Source organism: Nothobranchius furzeri, chromosome 7 (assembly GCF_043380555.1).
Source record: "Nothobranchius furzeri strain GRZ-AD chromosome 7, NfurGRZ-RIMD1, whole genome shotgun sequence".
Taxonomy (NCBI): domain Eukaryota; kingdom Metazoa; phylum Chordata; class Actinopteri; order Cyprinodontiformes; family Nothobranchiidae; genus Nothobranchius; species Nothobranchius furzeri.
The window spans coordinates 70,128,225-70,147,978 of NC_091747.1; the positions used below are offsets into that span (position 1 = coordinate 70,128,225).

The 19,754-nt window shown below is 42.8% G+C and overlaps 2 protein-coding genes across 3 annotated transcripts in view; one reads left to right on the forward strand and one right to left on the reverse strand.

The window, feature by feature from the left end:
* usp43a (ubiquitin specific peptidase 43a) overlaps nucleotides 1-4,728 on the forward strand; it is a 189,145-nt gene extending 184,417 nt beyond the window's left edge. For both annotated transcript variants that reach the window (XM_070553644.1, XM_070553645.1), the window contains exons 15-16: nucleotides 2,520-2,681; nucleotides 2,776-4,728. In XM_070553644.1, coding sequence (XP_070409745.1) covers nucleotides 2,520-2,681; nucleotides 2,776-3,911 — 1,298 coding nt within the window. In that variant the 3' untranslated portion in view covers nucleotides 3,912-4,728. The remainder of the gene's footprint in view (nucleotides 1-2,519; nucleotides 2,682-2,775) is intronic.
* An 11,623-nt stretch (nucleotides 4,729-16,351) lies between these two features.
* mchr1a (melanin-concentrating hormone receptor 1a) lies at nucleotides 16,352-19,539 on the reverse strand. Its single transcript, XM_015954568.3, has 2 exons — nucleotides 18,289-19,539; nucleotides 16,352-17,762 (listed from the first exon to the last, which is right to left on the reverse strand). Exons 1-2 carry the CDS (start codon nucleotides 18,341-18,343, stop codon nucleotides 16,747-16,749), a joined length of 1,071 nt encoding a protein of 356 aa, XP_015810054.1. The 5' UTR covers nucleotides 18,344-19,539; the 3' UTR covers nucleotides 16,352-16,746.
* Between the last annotated feature and the right edge of the window lie 215 nt (nucleotides 19,540-19,754).

The following is a 19,754-nucleotide window of genomic DNA, read 5'->3' on the forward strand; positions in this document are numbered from 1 at the left end:
TTTCCGCGCGGAGCCGTGCGGACGCGTCAAGCATAAACCAACCTTTAGCCATCTACACTGGTTACCTGTTCAGTACAGAATTCAGTTTGAGGTCTTCACTTGTGCGTATAAAGCCCTTCAGATCCTTCTCATTGGGTGCCTTCAAACTCTGGCATACACTCCCTCTCCATGTACGACAGGCCTGTCACTAGTCGATGCTTAAGGCCATTTGTGTTTGACTCTGTGTTTTCCCTGCTCACATCTTTTACCTTTTATGTTTTGTGTTTTATGTTTGATTTGTTGTTTTAGTCGTGCCACTATTGTTGTGATTCCTTGAAACAAGGTTTTATCTCCTTATCTCTGTTGAATTCTGTCTTTTACGATGGAGCTCCCCTGTTCCTTATTTTGCAGCTCTTTGGTCAGCGGTCATGTTGTTTTTAAATGTACTTTATTTAAAGAGCAAGTCACCCCCAAATAAACTTTTTTTGCTGATAAACTAAATAAACGAGTGTCTAATCGTGCTGCAGACACGTGTCGTCAATAATTTGGCACTTCAGTGCATCTTAGTTAAAATTTAAATATTCTGCCTAAAACTGGCAGTGTTGTGCCGTTGTCAGGTAAAAACTCTGCACTGTATGCTAATTTAAATCTGCCACCGCTATTGGCTAAGAGGTATGCTATGATGTAAACTGGTACATTATGATGTCACAATGCTGTCGTGAGCCTGTGTGTGTGTGTATTTGTTAGCAGCTCCGCCCTCTCGGTCTACCAGGCAACAGCATTTGTTGCATTTTTCAAACATGAAGTGGGAGTGGAGTTAGACTCTGGTAGGGGGTGACTTGCTCTTTAAAAAAAATATGGTATGGTAATATTTTGATGGATATTTCCAGAGATTACTGATAAAAACAAATTATTGTCACTTTAAATCATGTGTTCGAGGTTGGCAGTTCTCAAGTCTTCTAAGTAACACCATTTTTTGTGTCTATTAAAATTCTGCAGCAACACCTTCTTGCGATTGAATCCAATCATGATCTTTATCAATGCCTGCAGGCTACCTAAATTAATATGAACTCTGGATTAGTGGTAGAAAGTAAGAGCGTCCTGACCATGAGCACCTCATCGTGGTTTGGCAACAGGACAGTGGAGCCCTGCAGAGAGAGATTAGAACAGTTGAGCTACCCTTCCTTCATCAGACGCTGCTGAGGCAGAGCCGCCAACATCATCAGGAACTGTTTTCATTCAGACAGCTGTCTGTTTCAGCTGCTGGCCTCGGGAAAACACTTCTGCAGCTCCACAGCCAGAGTCGCAGGTGTTTTTACCTTGGACGTGTACGGCTCCTTAATCAGAACAAAACTAAAGCGGCCGCTGGTTATATTATGTTAACAGCAGCACAGCATGACTCACTCCCATCCCTTCATTCCACATGCAGATGTCATGTTATGTAATCCTCATGCAACTTCTCCTGTTTTTTATTCTTATCTGCTTTTATGCATGTTTTATTTACCTTCTTACATTTTACACTTGTGCCTCTCCATCTTTATTAGTGTACACTAATATTATACTAAAGGTTTATTCTAGATATGCAGTCATCACTGTGTCGCCTACAGGTTGTGCAGAACAGCGCAGCCAGGTTCCTGACTGGGACCAGGAAACGGGACCACATCAGTCCGGTTCTGGCCTCCCTGCACTGGCTTCCGGTTTGCTATCGCTCACAATTCAAAATCCTCGTCTTTGTTTATCATTTCTTCCAGGGTGGTGCTCCCCCCTATCTGGCCACACTCCTGAACAGACACTCCCCATCACGCGCTCCTCTGACCAAGGCCTGCTCGCTGTCCCTCGTTCTAGGTGTCGTACTCGCGGGGACCGGGCTTTCTCAGTCCTAGCACCGTCACTCTGGAACCAGTTGCCACCCTCAGTTAGGCTGTCCCCATCTCTGCCAGTCTTTAAGAATCGCCTAAAAACACACCTCCTCCGCTTGGCGTTTCCAGAACATGTTTGATTTGGGCCTCTTTTATGTTGAATTTATTTCACAGTTTTCATTGGTCTCTCTATCCATTGTTTTACACATTTGTCCTGTACCAGAATGTTTCACCTATTTTGTAATTTGAATTGCTTTTATTGTTGATTTATTCAATATATTTACCTACAACTGAACCATGTTCAGCGCTTTGGGCTTCCTGACAGGGTTGCGGAAGGCGCTTTATAAATAAAGCTTTGATTGATTGATGTTTGCTTATTCAATTTGAACTTTGCCCTTACCTGTGCTGCATGTTGCCATCTGTGTGGCAGCTCGGGGCAACATTTCTCTGCAGGCCGTGCTTTTATAGCTGAGCATGTGGCAAATCAGTGGTTTGAATCTCAGGAGGAGAGCAATCTCCCGAGTACGTCGGAAAACTGTTTTTTCACCTAAGTTTTGTAGGTGTATAGAAAGTCAAACAAAGCCTGCACTTTTAATTTCAGTTTATTTCTACAAAGCCAAATCACAAGAGGCACTTTACCAAGTAATCGTGTCTTTTATTCCTCCTTTCTTTCTTCTTTAGGCTCCACCAGCTCATCAGCATCAGATCACTGGCTAATCAGGCTGACGGAGGACAGCAACAGAGGCAGTCTGGTGTCCCGCTGCTCCAACGCCTGCCCGTCTTCCTCACCCAACTCCCCGGAGTCCCAAGTCTTCCAGGACAACGGCTTAAAGGAGGAAAAAGGTCGGAAACCCCTAAAGCATCTGAGATGATCCGTGTTGCCATTTGAATGTGAAATCTAAAGTCTAAACAACTGTCTTGTTTTCATCATCGTCAGGTGGTTTTGAGAGTAAACCGTTCATCAGGGGGCTTAAGGGACACAGTGTGAGCATGAGAGTCCCCAGCAAGAAGAAAGACAGCCTGAGCAAAGTGCTTCCTCTGCGCTGGTCCCTGGGCTCCAAGGACAGACGAAAACCCGACACTGTGTCTCCTCCAGCTGAGGACGCGGCCCCTGTGGAGCTGGTGCAGTACCTGGAGTCTGGCCGGCGGCCCCGCTGCACCAAAGATTCAATAATAACGCTGATGAACGAATCACAAAGAAACACAAAGAAAACTCCAGAGCCTCGTGCTTTCCGATCATCCGTTGGTGGGGGTATGAGCTGTGTGGGCAAGATGGAGGACGACCCACCTTTACCACAAGTCCCAGAAGGCCAGAGGCACCCCTCAGATAAGACAGGGAGTCTGAGACGACGAAAGGAAAGTCAGCCGAGAGAGGAGACCGTGAACATCGGTAGCAGCTGCAGCAGCAACACCCTCACCAGGAGGAAGGATGGACAGAGACACAGCTCCTCCAAAGCCTCACAAGATACAGAGACGAGACGAAGTTCCAGTGCTGGAGTACACCCTAGCCACAGCCCCGCCAGCCTTCAGGACGGGACGCTGAGACGACAAAAGGGGGACAGGATTCATAAGGATCAGCACACAGCAAGAGAGGAAAAGCCTAAGAAGGAAGACGCCTCCAAGAGCCACGACGGTTTGTTCGCCTTCCTCAAAGGTAACTTTCTCAAGAAGGAGAAGGAGCTTGTCAAGTCCAAAGACGGAGAGTCGGGTAAAGGAGGAGGTGAGGAGGAAGGCAGACAGACTTTATCAAGAGTATCACTCTCTAATGGGGCAGCAGGAGGCAGATCAGGAGCTGAAGGTGGCAAATCTAACGGTTCCGGTTATCCGGCTAATGAGCTGGCTAACGGGAAGTTGGGATGCTCCGACATCAAGCGCTCACAGAGCTCCTCCAACATACCCACCAAAGCCGAGCCCAGCATGCGCAGGACAGCATCCTTACATCGGAACGGGATGACCACCGCTCCGTCCCGGAGCCTGGCTACAGACAGACCATCCCACGGTCCGCTACAGAGGACTCGCCACAGCACGACCTCACTGGGCCGCAAAAAGCCCGTCCCCGAGTCCAGCTTCTGACCAGAACAACTTCCTGCCTCGTACATCAGCGCAACAGGGCCCCCCCGTAACTGAAGGCATTTGCACATCCGAGATGAGAGAGAGAACAAATGAAGGTCCAACCAGATGAGATGAGAGGAGCTCCATCCCAGTTCTGGTTTTAATCACCTTAAAAGTGCCTGAGCAACAAAAATGCAGCTTCGTCCGTTTGGCTCTGAAAGCCACGGAGACGGCGTAGCGCCGGAGGACGTCCCTCCACCCAACGGCTGCGTCTCACAATCCAGACCCACTGATTGTCTTCACTCCCGCGAATGTATCTGGTCCACCGGGTCAGTAGCTTTGAGGCGACAGTTTCTGATTCCTTTTATCTAATAAATTATTTATTTGAAGGTGTTTGTTCATCACTTAAACCAATGAAAAGTGCATTTATCTACTGTGAATAATAAGGATAGTGCAGTATGGACTTTTTAAACCTCCCTCACCGTTGAAATGATGTCATGACCTCTTATTGCCACGTCTTTGTTGATCATTGATTTGAAGTGTTGTGACTAGTTTTGACTCTGTCATTACGTTTTGCAGCACAAACGGCAAAGAGGGAAGAGGTCGTCTCTGCTGAAAATGCAGAATGTCGCCATATTGATTATTTTTTTACTCTGGCGTGTGTGAGGGGAAGATCTGCCTCTCTGTGCCTTATTTCTACTGATTTCCCCCCCAGAAGATGTCGGCTGGAGGAATTAGCTAAATTATTTGTGATTATGTGGATTTTGTTCTATTTTTGCACACTTTTATCAGCCTACCGCTAAAACCAATCTCTGAAGAAACCCAAAAAAAAAGACAACTGCAAAAAAGAATTTATTGATGAACGCACATTCGTTTACTGTGTTTATCAATCAAATTTATTTCTAAAGCGCTTTTCAAACAAAGTGTGATTCAAAGTGCTTTACAAAATGACCCCAGATTCCCATAACAGGTTAAAAACATTAACAAACATATGCAAGCACACGCACACACACACACACACAAGTAAAAATTATATTTGGCTGAGTCCAGATGAGCCAAGTAAGGTAACGCAAGGAAACGCCATCAGAGGAGCCATCTGCCCCGGCAGCATCAGGTCTTCCACACTAAGTCAGGGCGCTCAGTGGAGGGGGGGCATAGACCCCCACCTATAGAGCGCCCAGGAAGCTACAGTCGACCACCGCTCCCGGGGCAGAGGGCCCCTACAGAGGAAATACTGGATTAAAATGAGTAAAAATATAATAAAAGAGCTAATATAAATGACAAAAATTTGAAAATAAGTAATAAATAAAATGATATAGACAGTAAAATAATTTAAATAATAAAACTGCTAAAATATAATTATATAGAACATGCAAAGCAAGTAATAAAATATAATCATGTAAAACGAGAAATAAAACTGTAGAAAATATTTAGATAAAAGCTAATCTAAAAAGACGGGTCTTGAGTCTTGACTTAAAAACATGGACGTTCTCTGAGGCCCTGTGTTTATGTTAATCCGAGGTAACTAAAGTGTCCAAAGTGCTATCGGCGTTTGTGAGGGAGTTGTAAATAGTTCAAAAGGGTTCTTGTTCTCCTCGGGGGTGTTGCGGGAATTAGGAACCGTGGTTTTCATGACCTCTCTTGTTTATTTTCTATAATTCTGAAAGAAACAACTTTGGGAAGGATCTGTGATGCTAAGCTGTGACTGACTGGAGACAAATAAGCAAAACTTTGGGGACAAACTCCTTTAGGACCAAACTGCAACATTTACATCCTGGTTTTATATCCAATCCTATTTTTTATGTTTCTAGTGAATCACATTTGGTCCTTCTGGCACCTTGTTGCCTAACCGGAGCCAACAGCCCAACAAATCTGCCCACCAGCTCTCAGGACACCGTTTTATTAGTCTACAGTGATGATCCCACATTATTTAATTTATTTATATAATTTTCCTTTTAGCACAGGCAGCTTCAAAACATAAGGAGACCTCTCGATGAATGCTAATAACGGTGCTTTCCATGTGGCGTGGGCATGATTCATTATCTGATCAGGTTTTCCTGAACTGAGCTCATGATGCAGAAAAACTCATAGAAACCGTCTCGCAGTAAATGCACGCGTAACCAGAACACCTTCAACTGCATTTTATTTAGTCTCTTCTACGTTGTTTTATTTTCACAGATAGCACTGAGCCTCTGAGAAGCCACAGCAGATTTTAAAGAATGATCACTTTCTCATTTTGTGTGCATTTTTCACACTGGTTAGAGTCTTCTGCACACAGGGCGGGACCGCGGGATCACCTGATTTTACCAGAATGCATGAAGACCAGACAGTGTTTTGTTTGCACCAGAATCTGTCCCCCTGCACCCACCAGAATATGCCTTTTGCACACTAGAACGTGGCTAGTGTGCAACAGAAATGAAATTGTGTGTATTTCCTCTTTTGGACCTCTGCACTGTAAAAAAAATTCAGTTGTTTTTACAAAATAATTTTGGCAGCTGTGGTTGCCAGAAAAATTCTGTAAAAAATACTTTGAACATGTAAACAGTTTTACTGAACGTACAGTAATTACAACATTGTTTACTTGTAAAATTTACACAGTCTCATTAATTTATACACATTTTGAGTGTGATTTTATAAGGGATATTTTGTTAAAATAAACATTTTTTACTGTATTTTTAACAAAATATCCCTTATAAAAATCACACTCAAAATGTGTATAAATTAATGAGACTGTGTACATTTTACAAGTAAACAATGTTGTAATTACTGTACGTTCAGTAAAACAGTTTACATGTTCAAAGTGTTTTTTACAGAATTTTTCTGGCAACCACAGCTGCCAAAATGATTTTGTAAAAACAACGGATTTTTTTTTACAGGTGTGTCAATAGAAAATGTGCTGTATTTTTTTTTTTTTTTACTTTTGGTTAATCCGGTATAATGAAGCACCATATTTCCATAGTCTAATACTTCCTGTGAGCTGGGCTTTGCATTTTATGTGATGTGTTTTATTGAGAAGTCCGTTTCTACCTTAACACGCCTCCTGTTTAAAGAGCAAGTCACCCCCAAATCACGTTTTTTTTGCTGATAAACTATATAAAGGAGTGTCTAATCATGCTACAGACACGTGTAGTCAATAATTTGGCAGTTCAGTGCATCTTGGTTAAAATTCAAATATTCTGCCTAAAACTGTCAGTGTTGCGCTGTCGTCAGGGAAAAAATCTGCACTGCATTTGAATTTAAATCTGCCACCGCTATTGACTAAGAGGTATGCTATGATGTCATCTGGTATATTATGATGTCATAATGCCATTGTGAGCCTGTGTGTGTGTATTTGTTAGCGGCTCCGCCCTCTCGGTCTGCCAAGCAACAGCATTTGTTGCATTTTTCAAACATGAAGAGGGAGTGAAGTAAGTTTCTTGTAGGGGGTGACTTGCTCTTTAAACGGCTGGTTGAGTGGACTCTAGGAGAGGGAGGGAGCACCTTAGAGGTCAGCAGACACCAAACCTCCACAGTAACAGGAGAACAGAAGTGCTGCTGCAGTAAACTACAATATAAATGAAAATGTGAAAGTTTTGTTTTTTTCCTGACTTATAGAATTTTTAAGAACCTTGAAGGTCAGTGATGAGGTGAGCAGTGCCAGCCTTTTAAAGAAAAACCCCAAATTCTTAGTAAAGATGATGACGGGCTTTTGTGCCTATTTCCCCGTACGCGCAACCGTTGGAAACAAGCGGCTGCTGCAGCCTTCAGCTGCTTAACACGCTGTTTTTTTATGTTCTTCACCTCGTGTCGCCGAGTGAATGGTCTCTGCTCATTCCTTAAACCTTGTGATAGTTGCTCAAATCTTGGGGATTCATTATGCTCCTCTGACGCTGTTTTCTTCATTAACTGCTGTTTCCTTTCACTCACTTGAATTGGTTTGATGTGTTTCCTTAGATTTACTGTTCTGTTGCTGTACTTGTACATTTTTGAGGCACTGGGATCGTTTTTACAATTTTTCCTAAAGGGTTTATTTTTGTAACTATATTTTTTGTACTTCTCTGAGAAAAAAGTGAAAAGATTTATGCAAATACTCCCGAGTCTTTTCTGGAAATACACAATTTAACCACCAAGTTTCAGGCTGTTTTCTTTCTTGAATGTCAACAGGGACTGACCGGGGTTGGTGTCCACTGAAGCTGCTGTTTGCAGAAGTCTGACATTTTCTAATCAAAGGCAGAAAATGTCAAAATCTGAATTATTACAAGGTTTAATGGATCTCGTCAGTCCAGTCCTCCACACAGCTGGCTCCGTTAAGCAGATGTCCATCCTCAACACTCGGGAGAAGACAGGCGATAATGTTCTTACCCCTGTGTGCATGTGTGTGTGTGTGTGTCCAATCACACACTCACTCATGCCTAGTAGTGATGGGAATTCCGGCTCTTTTTAGGGAGCCGGTTCTTTTGGCTCAGCTCACCAAAAAGAGCCGGCTCTTTCGGCTCCCATATGGCTCCTCAGATTTTCTGTTGTGTAGAGTACATTTATAACCAAAATAATGCTAAACTATATGTAAAATAATTTACTAATGTAAAAAAATGCAATATATCAAATATTTATCATTTCTATGGATGTAATAACTGAACATTTTAAGAAATCTCCACTTTCCGACTGCTGGCGCTCGCCTTTTTCCTCCTCCTCATTCCCTCTCGTCTCCCTCCTCCCACATGTGCTCTGCTGTGTGTCTGAGTCTGATCCTCCCTCTTCCCCGCCCCTTCTGCTCTGTGTGTGAAAAGTCTGCACACACAGTTACACATGTTGACCGATCGCCTGTAGCTTTCACCAAAGCAAGAGGGGAGGGGCCGGCTCCCGTCGTTCACTTCAAAGAGCCGGCTCTTAGAGCCGGTTCGTTCGCGACCGACACATCTCTCATGCCTAGGGGCAAGTCTCCAGTTGTGTGTTTTGGGTCTGTGGAGGGAAACTGCAGTACCAAGAGAAAACCCACACATGCCTGAGAACACAACTCCCTCCAGAAAATCTGAAAGATTGAAACTTGCAGCTTTCTTTCTGCATGGCCTCGGTGCCCCATGCAGCCCCCAAACCCTCATATCTAATCTAAACTACAGTTTTGAGTCAGTCTCGTACAAGACTGCCACAACTGACTGATGGTAGAAAAAACAAACTCGTCCCAAACTCGGTCAACTTAATAAATGACTGATCTGAAATTTGATGCGGTGGTATGAGAGCCTTTACACCACTTATTGGGAGTGTTAACTGACCACAGGGGATCTTACACAGATACGTGACATATCTTTAATTTCACCATCACATGGAAATGTCCAGAACTTATTTCTCCACAAAAAGGATTTTGTTTTAAGATTCCATCAAGAGAGAAACGCACATACACACTCAGAAATTAAAGTACAGAATTATACCTTTAGGGGTACAGTGTCGTGTCACTGGGGTGGTACCGTCCAAGGTGCCGTTTCGTACCATCAATTGTACTAATGTGTACCCTTGTCATTTGTACCTTTTTACATGCCAAACCCGTACCTTAGGGAACTAATTTGTACCCTTAATTCAAAGTACAAAAAAAGAGGACATGCATAGAGTCTTCGGACCAAGATGTGAAACTGGGAACTCCTACTTACAAGGCAACCACAACAACCGCTACACCACTGTGGAACTGTGTGTGTGGGTGTTTTCATTTTATGATGGCAAAAATATCAGAATGCAGATAAAAATTCAAAAGTACTTGCTACTATTATTTACTTTTCAAACGCAATGCCGACCTGTTAAACTTATCAATAGTCCTGGTCAAAAGCTATCAAATGCTATTAGAAGGAATAATGGTTGTTATCCCATTATTTATGCTTTCAACATAGAATTGAGCCACACTGTCTCTTTTCAAAAATAATGAATTGGTTAACACGTTGTAAATGTTTTTTAAACCCAACTAATTATTTTACAACTATCTTTCAGTGCTCACAAAATGGTGAACAGTATACTATATGCATACTAAGTATAGCTTTGCTAATGTTCATAACCAGAAATTGTACCTTTTGAAAGAATCTGTCCAAATGTGTCTCTTTTAATATTAAGGAACCTTTCAGACCACAAAAAAAGCACAGATGGACCTGAGGTCCAATATTAGTCCTTAGACTGAGTTCATGTAATTTTTGTCCCTTATATATACATACATGCATATATATATATATATATATATATATATATATATATATATATATATATATATGTGTGTGTGTGTGTGTGTCCATTTTCGGCGTTTATCCAGTGTCTGGTTGTGGGGCAGCAGCCTAAGCAGAGAGGCCCAGACTTCCCTCTCCCCAGCCACTTGGGCCAGCTCCTCCGGGGGAATCTCAAGGCATTCCCTGACCACTTGAGAAACATAGTCCCTCCAACGTCTCCTGGGTCTTCTTTTAGGTCTTCTCCCAGTTGACGTGCCCAGAGTACCTCACCAGGGAGCAGGGGCGGCGTTAGGCCCGGCTACTTGGGCTGAAGCCCCGGATGTTTTATGAAAAGCCCCGGATCTAAATCGCGGAAGTAACATGCAGTACCAAAGTCCAACAGAGAGGGAGCAGCTGGCAGTAGTTTGTATACAGCCTGCCTGAGCCTCCACCACTGAAGAAGAAGCCCTTCAGCAGCCGGCTTCTTCTACACTCTCTGCCTGAAACGCCTGAGTGAAGATGGACATAAGGACGTTTTTTAGACCAAAAGTACAACAACAGAACCCCAGCTTTGATGAGACTGGTGTTGACTCAGGTTTGTGAGTCTTATTTGAAAATATTTGTTGTGCTGCTGGTTTGCCTAAAGCTAGCTTACTATCAGGTAAAGTTGATGGAGAAAGAAAGGGAATATTTACTATCATCTCACACTAAACACTAACAGGAACAATACTCTGCCCTGAAAAAGCTTAATATGTAGCTTCAGATTAAAAATTATGTGGTACAAGACATATATGATGTTGACTAGTGCGTATCATGTGTGTGTGTGTGTGCGCGTGCGCGTGTGTGTGTTAAGCTCCGGATCTTATTCAGTCCTAAATCCGCCCCTGCCAGGGAGGCGTCCAGGAGGCATCCTGACCAGATGCCCGAGCCAACTGGCTCCTCTCGATGTGGAGGAGCAGCGGGTCTACTCCGAGCCCCTCCCGGATGGACCGAGCTTCTTAGCCTATGTCTAAGGGCGAGCCCAGCCACCCTGTGGAGAAAACTCATTTCGGCTGCTTGTATCTGCAATCTTATTCTTTCTGTCACTACCCAAAGCTCGTGACCACAGGTGAGGGTAGGAACGTAGATCGACCGGTAAATCAAGAGTTTTGTCTTCCGGCTCAGCTCTCTCCTCACCACGACAGATCGTTACAATGCCTGCATCACTGCAGACGCAGCACCAATCCGCCTATCGATCTTGCAGTTTCACTTATCTAGATAAAATCTGAATAACTAAGAAAACACACCTGCAGGCTTATAGATTAGAGCTTTGAACAACAGGTTAGCTCTGCCTTCTAATGGCTGTCTTTAAACCCATTTTACACAATCTCCTCCACTCTTGTCTGGTATGTCAAGGATTAAAGATGTGTAAATCTGTCCTTTGTATTTTAGTTCAACACAGGGAAGGTGATTTTTCTTCTTCGTGCTCTGATTGTTAGAACCTAACTTGTTTATGCAGAAAATCCTCAGAGCTTTATCTCTTCATGTTGTCACACTAACAGATATTTTCTTGTTTTTTGTGTTGCTAAAGTGAAAAATGTAGAGAGTTTCAAGTGCAACATAAAGCAGGTTTGTGATGCGTCAAATAAAGAGGTGGACCTGGCGCTTACAGGTCAGTGGGATGACATCACTGATTAACTCGACCAGCAAATGACAGGCCTCCTTTATGCTGCTTTATATGAAGAACTTTGTATATTAGGGATAAATAATAATCTAACCTTGAAAGAAAAAATGTCATAAGTTTAGTTTCACCCCAATTATTGAAACCTGCCTCATGTGGAAGATCTACAAGGCTCATTATACCTCTGCAGACAAGCTTTGCTAAAACCTGACTGCTCTGCAGATCTGTGACAGGAGCTTGTCAGTGTTCTCATGCATCATTATGTTGGAGAGTAACACGTGCTTTCCAAGAAACCCTGGTCTGGACAAATCCTAGGAAGGCTGCATCAAGGATGTATTCACCGGTTTCAGAAAAACAACCGGGTAATGGAACAGGCTGAGATTATACATGAGTCACTGTTACGGCCGCCGCCTGTTCAGCAGGGCAGCAGAGCAGCACCGTGGACAGCGGCTCCTTGGGAAAGTTCATTCAGGACCATGGACAGCGCCGGAGCGGCAGTCATGGCCAGCTGGGACTTCTCACCTCATCAGCTGGCCCTTCAAAAGCGGCCAGCTGGAGCTCATCAGGGGAGAGAAATGTTTGTGGGTTGCAGTAGCAACGTGTGTTCTCTCCCCTTGGTGGTTACCTTATGGTTTTGTGGTTAAAACCAGGTTGTAGTTTGCTTACTTCTTAGGATTTTTGTGCTTGGGATATTCTTAGTTAAGCTGTAATTTTCGGTTTGGTGAGTCATTTAGACTACCTTTGGTAAATTACCAGGTGGGGTTTTCCCCTTTTGAAGTCTCGGTTTCCTGAGCTATTTTTGGTGTTTTGACAACTTTAGTTAATTTAGTACTATTAGACAAACCTTTTGTTTAAATATTTGGTGGGACCTTTGCCCCGTCTTGAGTTCAAAGCCTTTTAATTAAATGGAGATTTAGTTTAGGACATATAGAGTGGTTGGTCCTCTGCTCATTTTCAGTTAATTTCTAGGTAAGGGTTTTGGCCCTTCTTTTGGTTCCGCTTTGTTTTAATAAAACCTTTGAAAGTACAAGGACACTTTGAGTTTGATTTTGCTTGGTCAGGTTGTTTCTCCCCAATAAGGGTCACTTTTTGTTACACTGGTCCATCTTATGTTTATTCCCCTCTCCTTCCTAGATGAGCCCACAGACGGGTGTAACAGTCACGTTACATGCCACAATAATAAAAAGAAAAAAATTGATTGTTCAATGTGATGGAGGAGAAAAAAAATTTCAATTAGAAGCAAAAACATTACTTTCTCTCACATTTTAGGATTGATTTAAATCTTAGTTTTTAGATGTCTAAATGGTCAGACACCCTCACACCTGTGAAAAGGCATGTCTCCAGGAAAGGTTTGATGTCTGAATCCCAGCAGCCGTTAGACGTTCCCAGGACCGGTCTGGTGACCAGGAGAACCAGAGGTTTTTCAGCTGAAAAAATCTCCCTTTAACTGTTGGAATGGTTGCAGCTCTCTTTTAGAGACCCATCTTTTTACCTGCTTTTTTCCCTGATCCAGCCGAATTCCTCTGTTTTTATCATCGATATTTGTGTTTTATTTGTTTTATTGTTGGTGTTGTCTTTTAATGATTCAATATTACTGTTTTTTTTTACCTGTGCCTGTTATCACCTGCATTTGGGTCCTAACTACAGTTCCACATCGTGGCAGGTGCGTTGACAGACTAAAACAAAAATGTGTTCCACCTTGAACGGGCCTGTAGAGCTGAAGGTTAGCTGAGCCTCAACAGCAGCCCCAAACACGGTCTGTTAATTGTTTCCGAGTTGGGCCTTTGACAAAATGACAATAACGTTTAAGCATCTCAGAACTTCACAGCCAGACTTTTACGGGCATTTTCACATTTCAAAGTGAAGTACATCCATCCAAAGCTTTTACTGCACACTGGAAAACCAAATAAAAATGTGTTAATGGCACTTGGAGAGCTTTGATTGCAGAGAAACTAAACAAAATAACAACTGTAGCGTGATGTTCATCTGTTGACCGTTTTATTTCCACTGGTTGACATCCACAAGTTCACATAGTTATCACTCCATAAATATAATAAACAGGGGTAGTGACAACGTGAAGTTACAACATTTTGGCAGTTGAAAACATAAATTATGTGTTCTTACAATTTAGCTTCAGTCTGTAGTGACACACGTTTCCTGTTTGGATGACGATTACTGCATTCTTGGTGCAAATATTCACATGCACACTGGTGATCATGTGTATACCAGAGATATTCCAGCTTTTCATGAAAAGGTTGGTTGAAATAATTCCTCATTAATATGGTATTTATTCTGAGTCCCATCTGGGAAAATAGCTTTTTAGCCTTTTTAAAGGTGATATCTTGATTTAACCAGTCTGTCCACAAAAACATTTAAAAGCATTACAATCACTCGGTTGCTCTCTACATTATTTCACTACCACGTTCCAATGTATCCAATTCTGTCTCACTGGTGACACGTCCACGCTTCAACTCAACACAATCAATAAAAATCAGCTGTTGGAGTTGTCGGCTAACGCCAAGAAAGTAATTTCTCCTTGACTGGAAACCCGCACATCACCAGATGGAAGAACCTGCTCTCATTCATAGCATCACTCCTGTAACTATTCCAGAATATCTGCCTTTGCTCATTTATTTATTATTTCTTTTCTCTCCCCCTTTCCATCTGTCTTTGAAATGTTTCTTTCAAATGATCAAATTATTTATACATTCGTATTTTTCCCTTCCACTGCATTCATAACAATCTGGGCCTATTCATTTTTTACTTTCTTTTTTGTTTTGTCATTCATTTGCATATCAATTATTCACACATACACACACACCAACACCCCTTTTCCACTTTATCTTGTGGTAAAATAAGAAAAAGTTATTAAACAAAATAAAAGGTTCCATTATTCAACTTTGTTAACAGTGGGTGGCAAAGTTAGTCATATTTGCATTCATGGGGGGGTTCAGCCTGAGGCCTAGTCCACACGTAGCCGGGTTTTTTTTAAAAACGAATATCCGCCCCTCCAAAAACTTGCATCCACACCACCGCGTTTAAAAAACTCTGTCCACACGTACCCGGATAAATACGTTGTTAAGGACATGCCAGACCTGTAGGCGGCAGTACTTCCCCCGTTCTTAACCTCGTCCTTCGTCTGTGGTCTTCCGCAAGGAGCAGTAATTCCTCTTGCAAAAACAAACAAGCAAAAAGCGCTTGGACAATTGATAAAGCGAGCGCAGCTCTGAGGGCGTCCATGCTGTCGGCTAGTGTAAACACAGGTCGCACACGTGATGTCAGCATTTTTTTGTCGCGGAAAGTGACGTTGCGGACCTTAAAACTCCGGTTTTGTCTGTCCACACGCAGACACCCAAAACGGAGAAAACGCAGATCTTCACTTTGGCCGGAGTTTTTAAAAAGATCCGTTTTCGTGTGAAAAAACTCCGTTTTCGTGTGGATGGCAGGCCAAAACGTAGAAAAATATCTGCGTTTTGGCAGATCCCCGGCTACGTGTGGACAGGGCCTAAATCTCAACCAATGAAAACATGGCTTCCCCTTCCTTTAAACATCGTTCAGCTGGTCGTAATTTTTAGACAACCTGATAATTAACACCAAATTCAACACCACGGGATATACAATAAATAAAAATAAGAACTGAACAGAAAAACATTTCTGGAACCCAGAAACATCAGACAGCATGAAAACATTTTCTGCTTGCTTAGTTGAAGAGTGATGAAGAAGGTCATCACATGCACAGCTCTTCCTCCGACAGAACGCATCTGTGCAGCAGATGCATTACCTTGGCCCTGTGCAGCTGTGTAAACAACGACTGTTCACTGCACCTTTAATCCTAAATCTGCACAATAATATTCACAGTTTCTTCTTATTTGCATTTTCTGCCACCACAGCAAAGCAAAGACTCTGTTTTCTGCTCTGGTTGGAGACGTTTCAACCCATCAACGGGCAAACCTGTAAGAAAGTGTATCAAAAGTGATGAAAGCACAAAAGAACATATTTTTTTGGGATTCCTTGTGTTATACACTGTACACACAGATGTAAATCCTTGGCAGCAAGTCTAAATGCATGTGAAATACTTATTTGGTGGTTCAGCGTTAATAAGCTGCTGTCTGCACTGAAAGGTCCTCAGCTTTGACAATAGAATGAAAGCTGAAGTGAGTGGACTGAGTTTTTCAGAACAAGCTGCTGCAAAACAGCTTTCAGAGAGGAGAAAACAAAAGTGTTTCAGTTTGTCAGTTTAGGAGCAAATGAGTGGAAAATGAAAGAATTTGGGAGAAATAGTTACTAATTTTGCAGATTTCCCCTGAGACGTGATGATTTTTGATAAATATACATTCAACAGAACAAAGCTCACGCAGATGCCTCCCTTAGAATCACTGATTGCACAGACAAAAGTTGCAGGATTAACTCGCAGAGGATGTACTTTCTGCAGCAGCTGAAAAAGGCCAAGCTGCCGGTCCAGACGATGGTGCAGTTTTACACGGCCATCACTGAGTCCATCCTCACCTCCTCCATCGCTGTGTGGTACGCTGGAGCCACGGTGAGGGACAAACATAGACTGCAGCGCATTGTGCGCTCTGCTGAGAAGGTGATTGGCTGCAGCCTTCCGTCCCTCCAGGACCTGTACGTCTCCAGGACTCGGGGGCGTGCAGGTCGGATAGCAGCTGACCCTTCTCACCCGGGTCACAGACTTTTTGAGCCGCTTCCCTCAGGCAGGAGGTTACGGTCCATCCGGACCAGAACCTCCCGACATAAGAACAGCTTCTTTCCATCTGCCGTTAGACTTGTGAATAGATTATAAACACACAACCATGCTGGTCTTCTGTACTCGACACACTGTCACATTATCGGCCATGTTACCATTATCTGCCATTTTTATAGCTGAAAGTTTTATTCTAGTTTTTTTTTATTCTATTTTTAATCTTATTATTCATGTTATATGTAGCACATTAGTACCGAAGCAAGTTCCTAGTTTGTGAATCGTTTGTTCACTGACAATGGCAATAAACCTGATTCTGATTCTGATTCTGGTTCTGGATCATGCCGGGGACTCTTCGGATGGCAGCATCTCCCTGGAGGCCCGCTCCCGCTGAGCTCCTTCAGGTATCATCCTCACGCTCACGCCTCCGTCCGTGGTGCTCGGGTTCACGCGAAACTTTCTGTTGATTGGGCGCAGGGCCCTGACGAACTGTCTTTTGAAAGTCTCGCTGAGGACGATATAGAGGAACGGATTGATGCAGCTGTTAGCGTAGCCCATGCTAATGGCAATGTTGTAGGCGTACGAGAATGCCAGGCTGGGGTTTTGGACTCCGAGGTGGACCAGCTGGAGAATGTAGTAAGGAGCCCAGCAAATGAAGAATGCCAGACAGATGGTCACAGCCATCCGGGTCACCTTCCTGGTGCGCACCCTCAAACTACGTGGGGGCAGCGGTGCCACGCTGGTGGACATGTGCTGCAGGATCTTGAAGAACACCAGGCAGATTACAACCAGTGGAATGGCAAAGGCCAAGAAAAACTGGTAGAGAGTAAACCAGTATGTATCGCTGACTAGATCTGGCAGGAGGAGCGCACAGGCAACCAGACCGTCTGTGAGAGGCATCAGGCCTGCATACATCCACACAGGGATGATGGTGAGCAGGGACAGAACCCACACCAGACCAATCACAAGCACTGCCACGCACGGCGTTCGGACATAGTTGAAACGGATGGGGTGGACCGTGGCCAAGTACCGGTCAAGGGTCATCGCAGTGAGGATGTACGTACTGACGATCTGACTGTTGGAGTCAAGCACGGTGATGACCGTGCACATGGCTGCCCCAAAGTGCCACGTGCCATTGCCCAGCAACTGATGGATCAGGAAAGGCATCCCGAGAAGAAACAGAAGGTCAACAATCGACAAGTTTAAGATAAATATGTCTGGAACGGTCTGCATGGCATGACACTTGGTCTTCTTCAGAATGGTGTACATGACGATGGAGTTCCCTATGATGCCCAAGAAAAAGATGATACCAAAGATGATCAGGAGGCTGGCTCCACAGTGAGGAGGCTCGTCTCCTGTTGGAATGAAACCAAAAATATTATTTTCATTTGAATTAAACAGAAAATTTGTTGAGTTTTCACTGCATGATGTACTGAAATTTTTCTTTAATATGATTTGTCTAAAATTATTCAGAAATATCATATTTACGCGATGAACATGGGAGTCCTAGTAGAAATAAAATAAGAAAAATAATGTCAAGAATTTCTTTAACTGAATTACCATAAAAAATCAATGTTTCATATTTTCTCATAATAATAGCAGAATGCTTTTTCTTCCCACCTGTTGTTAAAGTGCATTTAATGTAATAATAATTAATAAAATGCTTTTTTTCTCACACAAACGCTCATAAATGTGAATAAATATTATATATATATTCTCATGTTAGATTTTTAAATTGTTATAATTTATTTATCAATTCAGTTCAAATTCAAAGATACTTTATTAATCCCAGAGGGAAATTAGAGTCATGTTTATGCCAGTATTATGTAGCTTTGATGCCTATAAAGCTGTGAGCTGGTCAACACCTGCTCCTGGACTCACCTGTTGTTAAATTAGAGCCTCCATAGGAATAATTAGAGTCGCTGTGGAAATCCATGGTTTCAAATCCAAAGTAAATCCGAGTAATATGCTTCCGCACCAGCCACTAGTTGAACGTTTGTTTTCTCAGGTAAAGACACCTGCAAATAAATGCTGTATCCGACTCCAGATATCTTGATTCGGAGCCTAAAATGCGCTAGAATAAAAGTGGTGAGTGAGCCGAGCAGCGCGCTTCGCTGCGTCCGAACCGCGCCACATCCAGCACGCGTCTGCGGACTCCGACAGCACACGAATCGGATGATGACCCAGCAATGGGTGCGGGCACGCAGAGATGTGCGTCCATGACATTTGTTTTACTTTGTCGCTTTATAACAGGGTCATAAAATGATAGATTGAGTGTGCTGGATTATAAAATATAATAAATAAATAAATAAATAAATAAATAAATAAATAAATAAATATATAAATAAAGGTGTATGAAAATAAATGTGGAAAATTACGAGTCTCAAAAATGAACCGAAAATGAAGCAGATGCTCTCTGTCATGGCGCCTGTTTCCATCACAACAGGCAGCAATATTTCTGTTCAGATCTCCTAAATAACAGCAGACTGCAATAAAGCCAGCCGCTGTTGGCGCCCAGTTAAAGTAGTGGCGCGCATATTCAAGTGTTACGGTAAAAACAGCACGCGCGCCATAAAAAGACAGAAAAGGAGGATTGCTATAATCGAGCAGTATACATTAGATTATGAGGGATGTAAGTTACCTTGATACACAAATAATATAAGTTGTTTTATAACTGTACTTTTACTGTGTTTTTTACGGGAAAATGACCAAAATACTCCACAACACGTATCCATTCTGATTTCACTTTCCTTTACTTTTATTTTTCCTTAAGGAACTCCGGATGGATCTCATCCACCCCCAGGGCCTTACCACTGAGGAGTTTGTTGACAGCCTCAGTGACCTTGGCCCCAGAGATCGGAGAGTCCAACTCAAAGTCCCCAGACTCTGCTTCCTCACTGGAAGGCTGGATGTTGGGCTGTTGGTCAGGGCCGTGTCCAGGACTTTTGAAATGGGGTGGCTCATGTGGGGCACTTGTTTATTCATGGGTGGCACCAATGGTTATGCTTATTTATTTATTTACACAAATTGTTTATTTATTTATTTACTTCCTAGTGAATTTTTGAGTTTCACATTGCACAATCACCATTTTTTTTCCTCTTCATCTTCTACTTTTGTGGTGGTTAGCAAGTCACTTCTTGTGTCATTACTGCCACCAACTGGAGTTGAGTGGGACTCTAAATATTATGTATGTGAATATGAAAAAACATTAAATAATAGTAATACTACATGCCTGGGCTAGAAAACGAGGTGAAAGATGCATGCAACCACTCACTATTTTGGAGTTTACAACCTAAGCCTTTTGTCGACAATGTAAAGTCAGTTTAAACTGGAACTTAGTGTGGTGG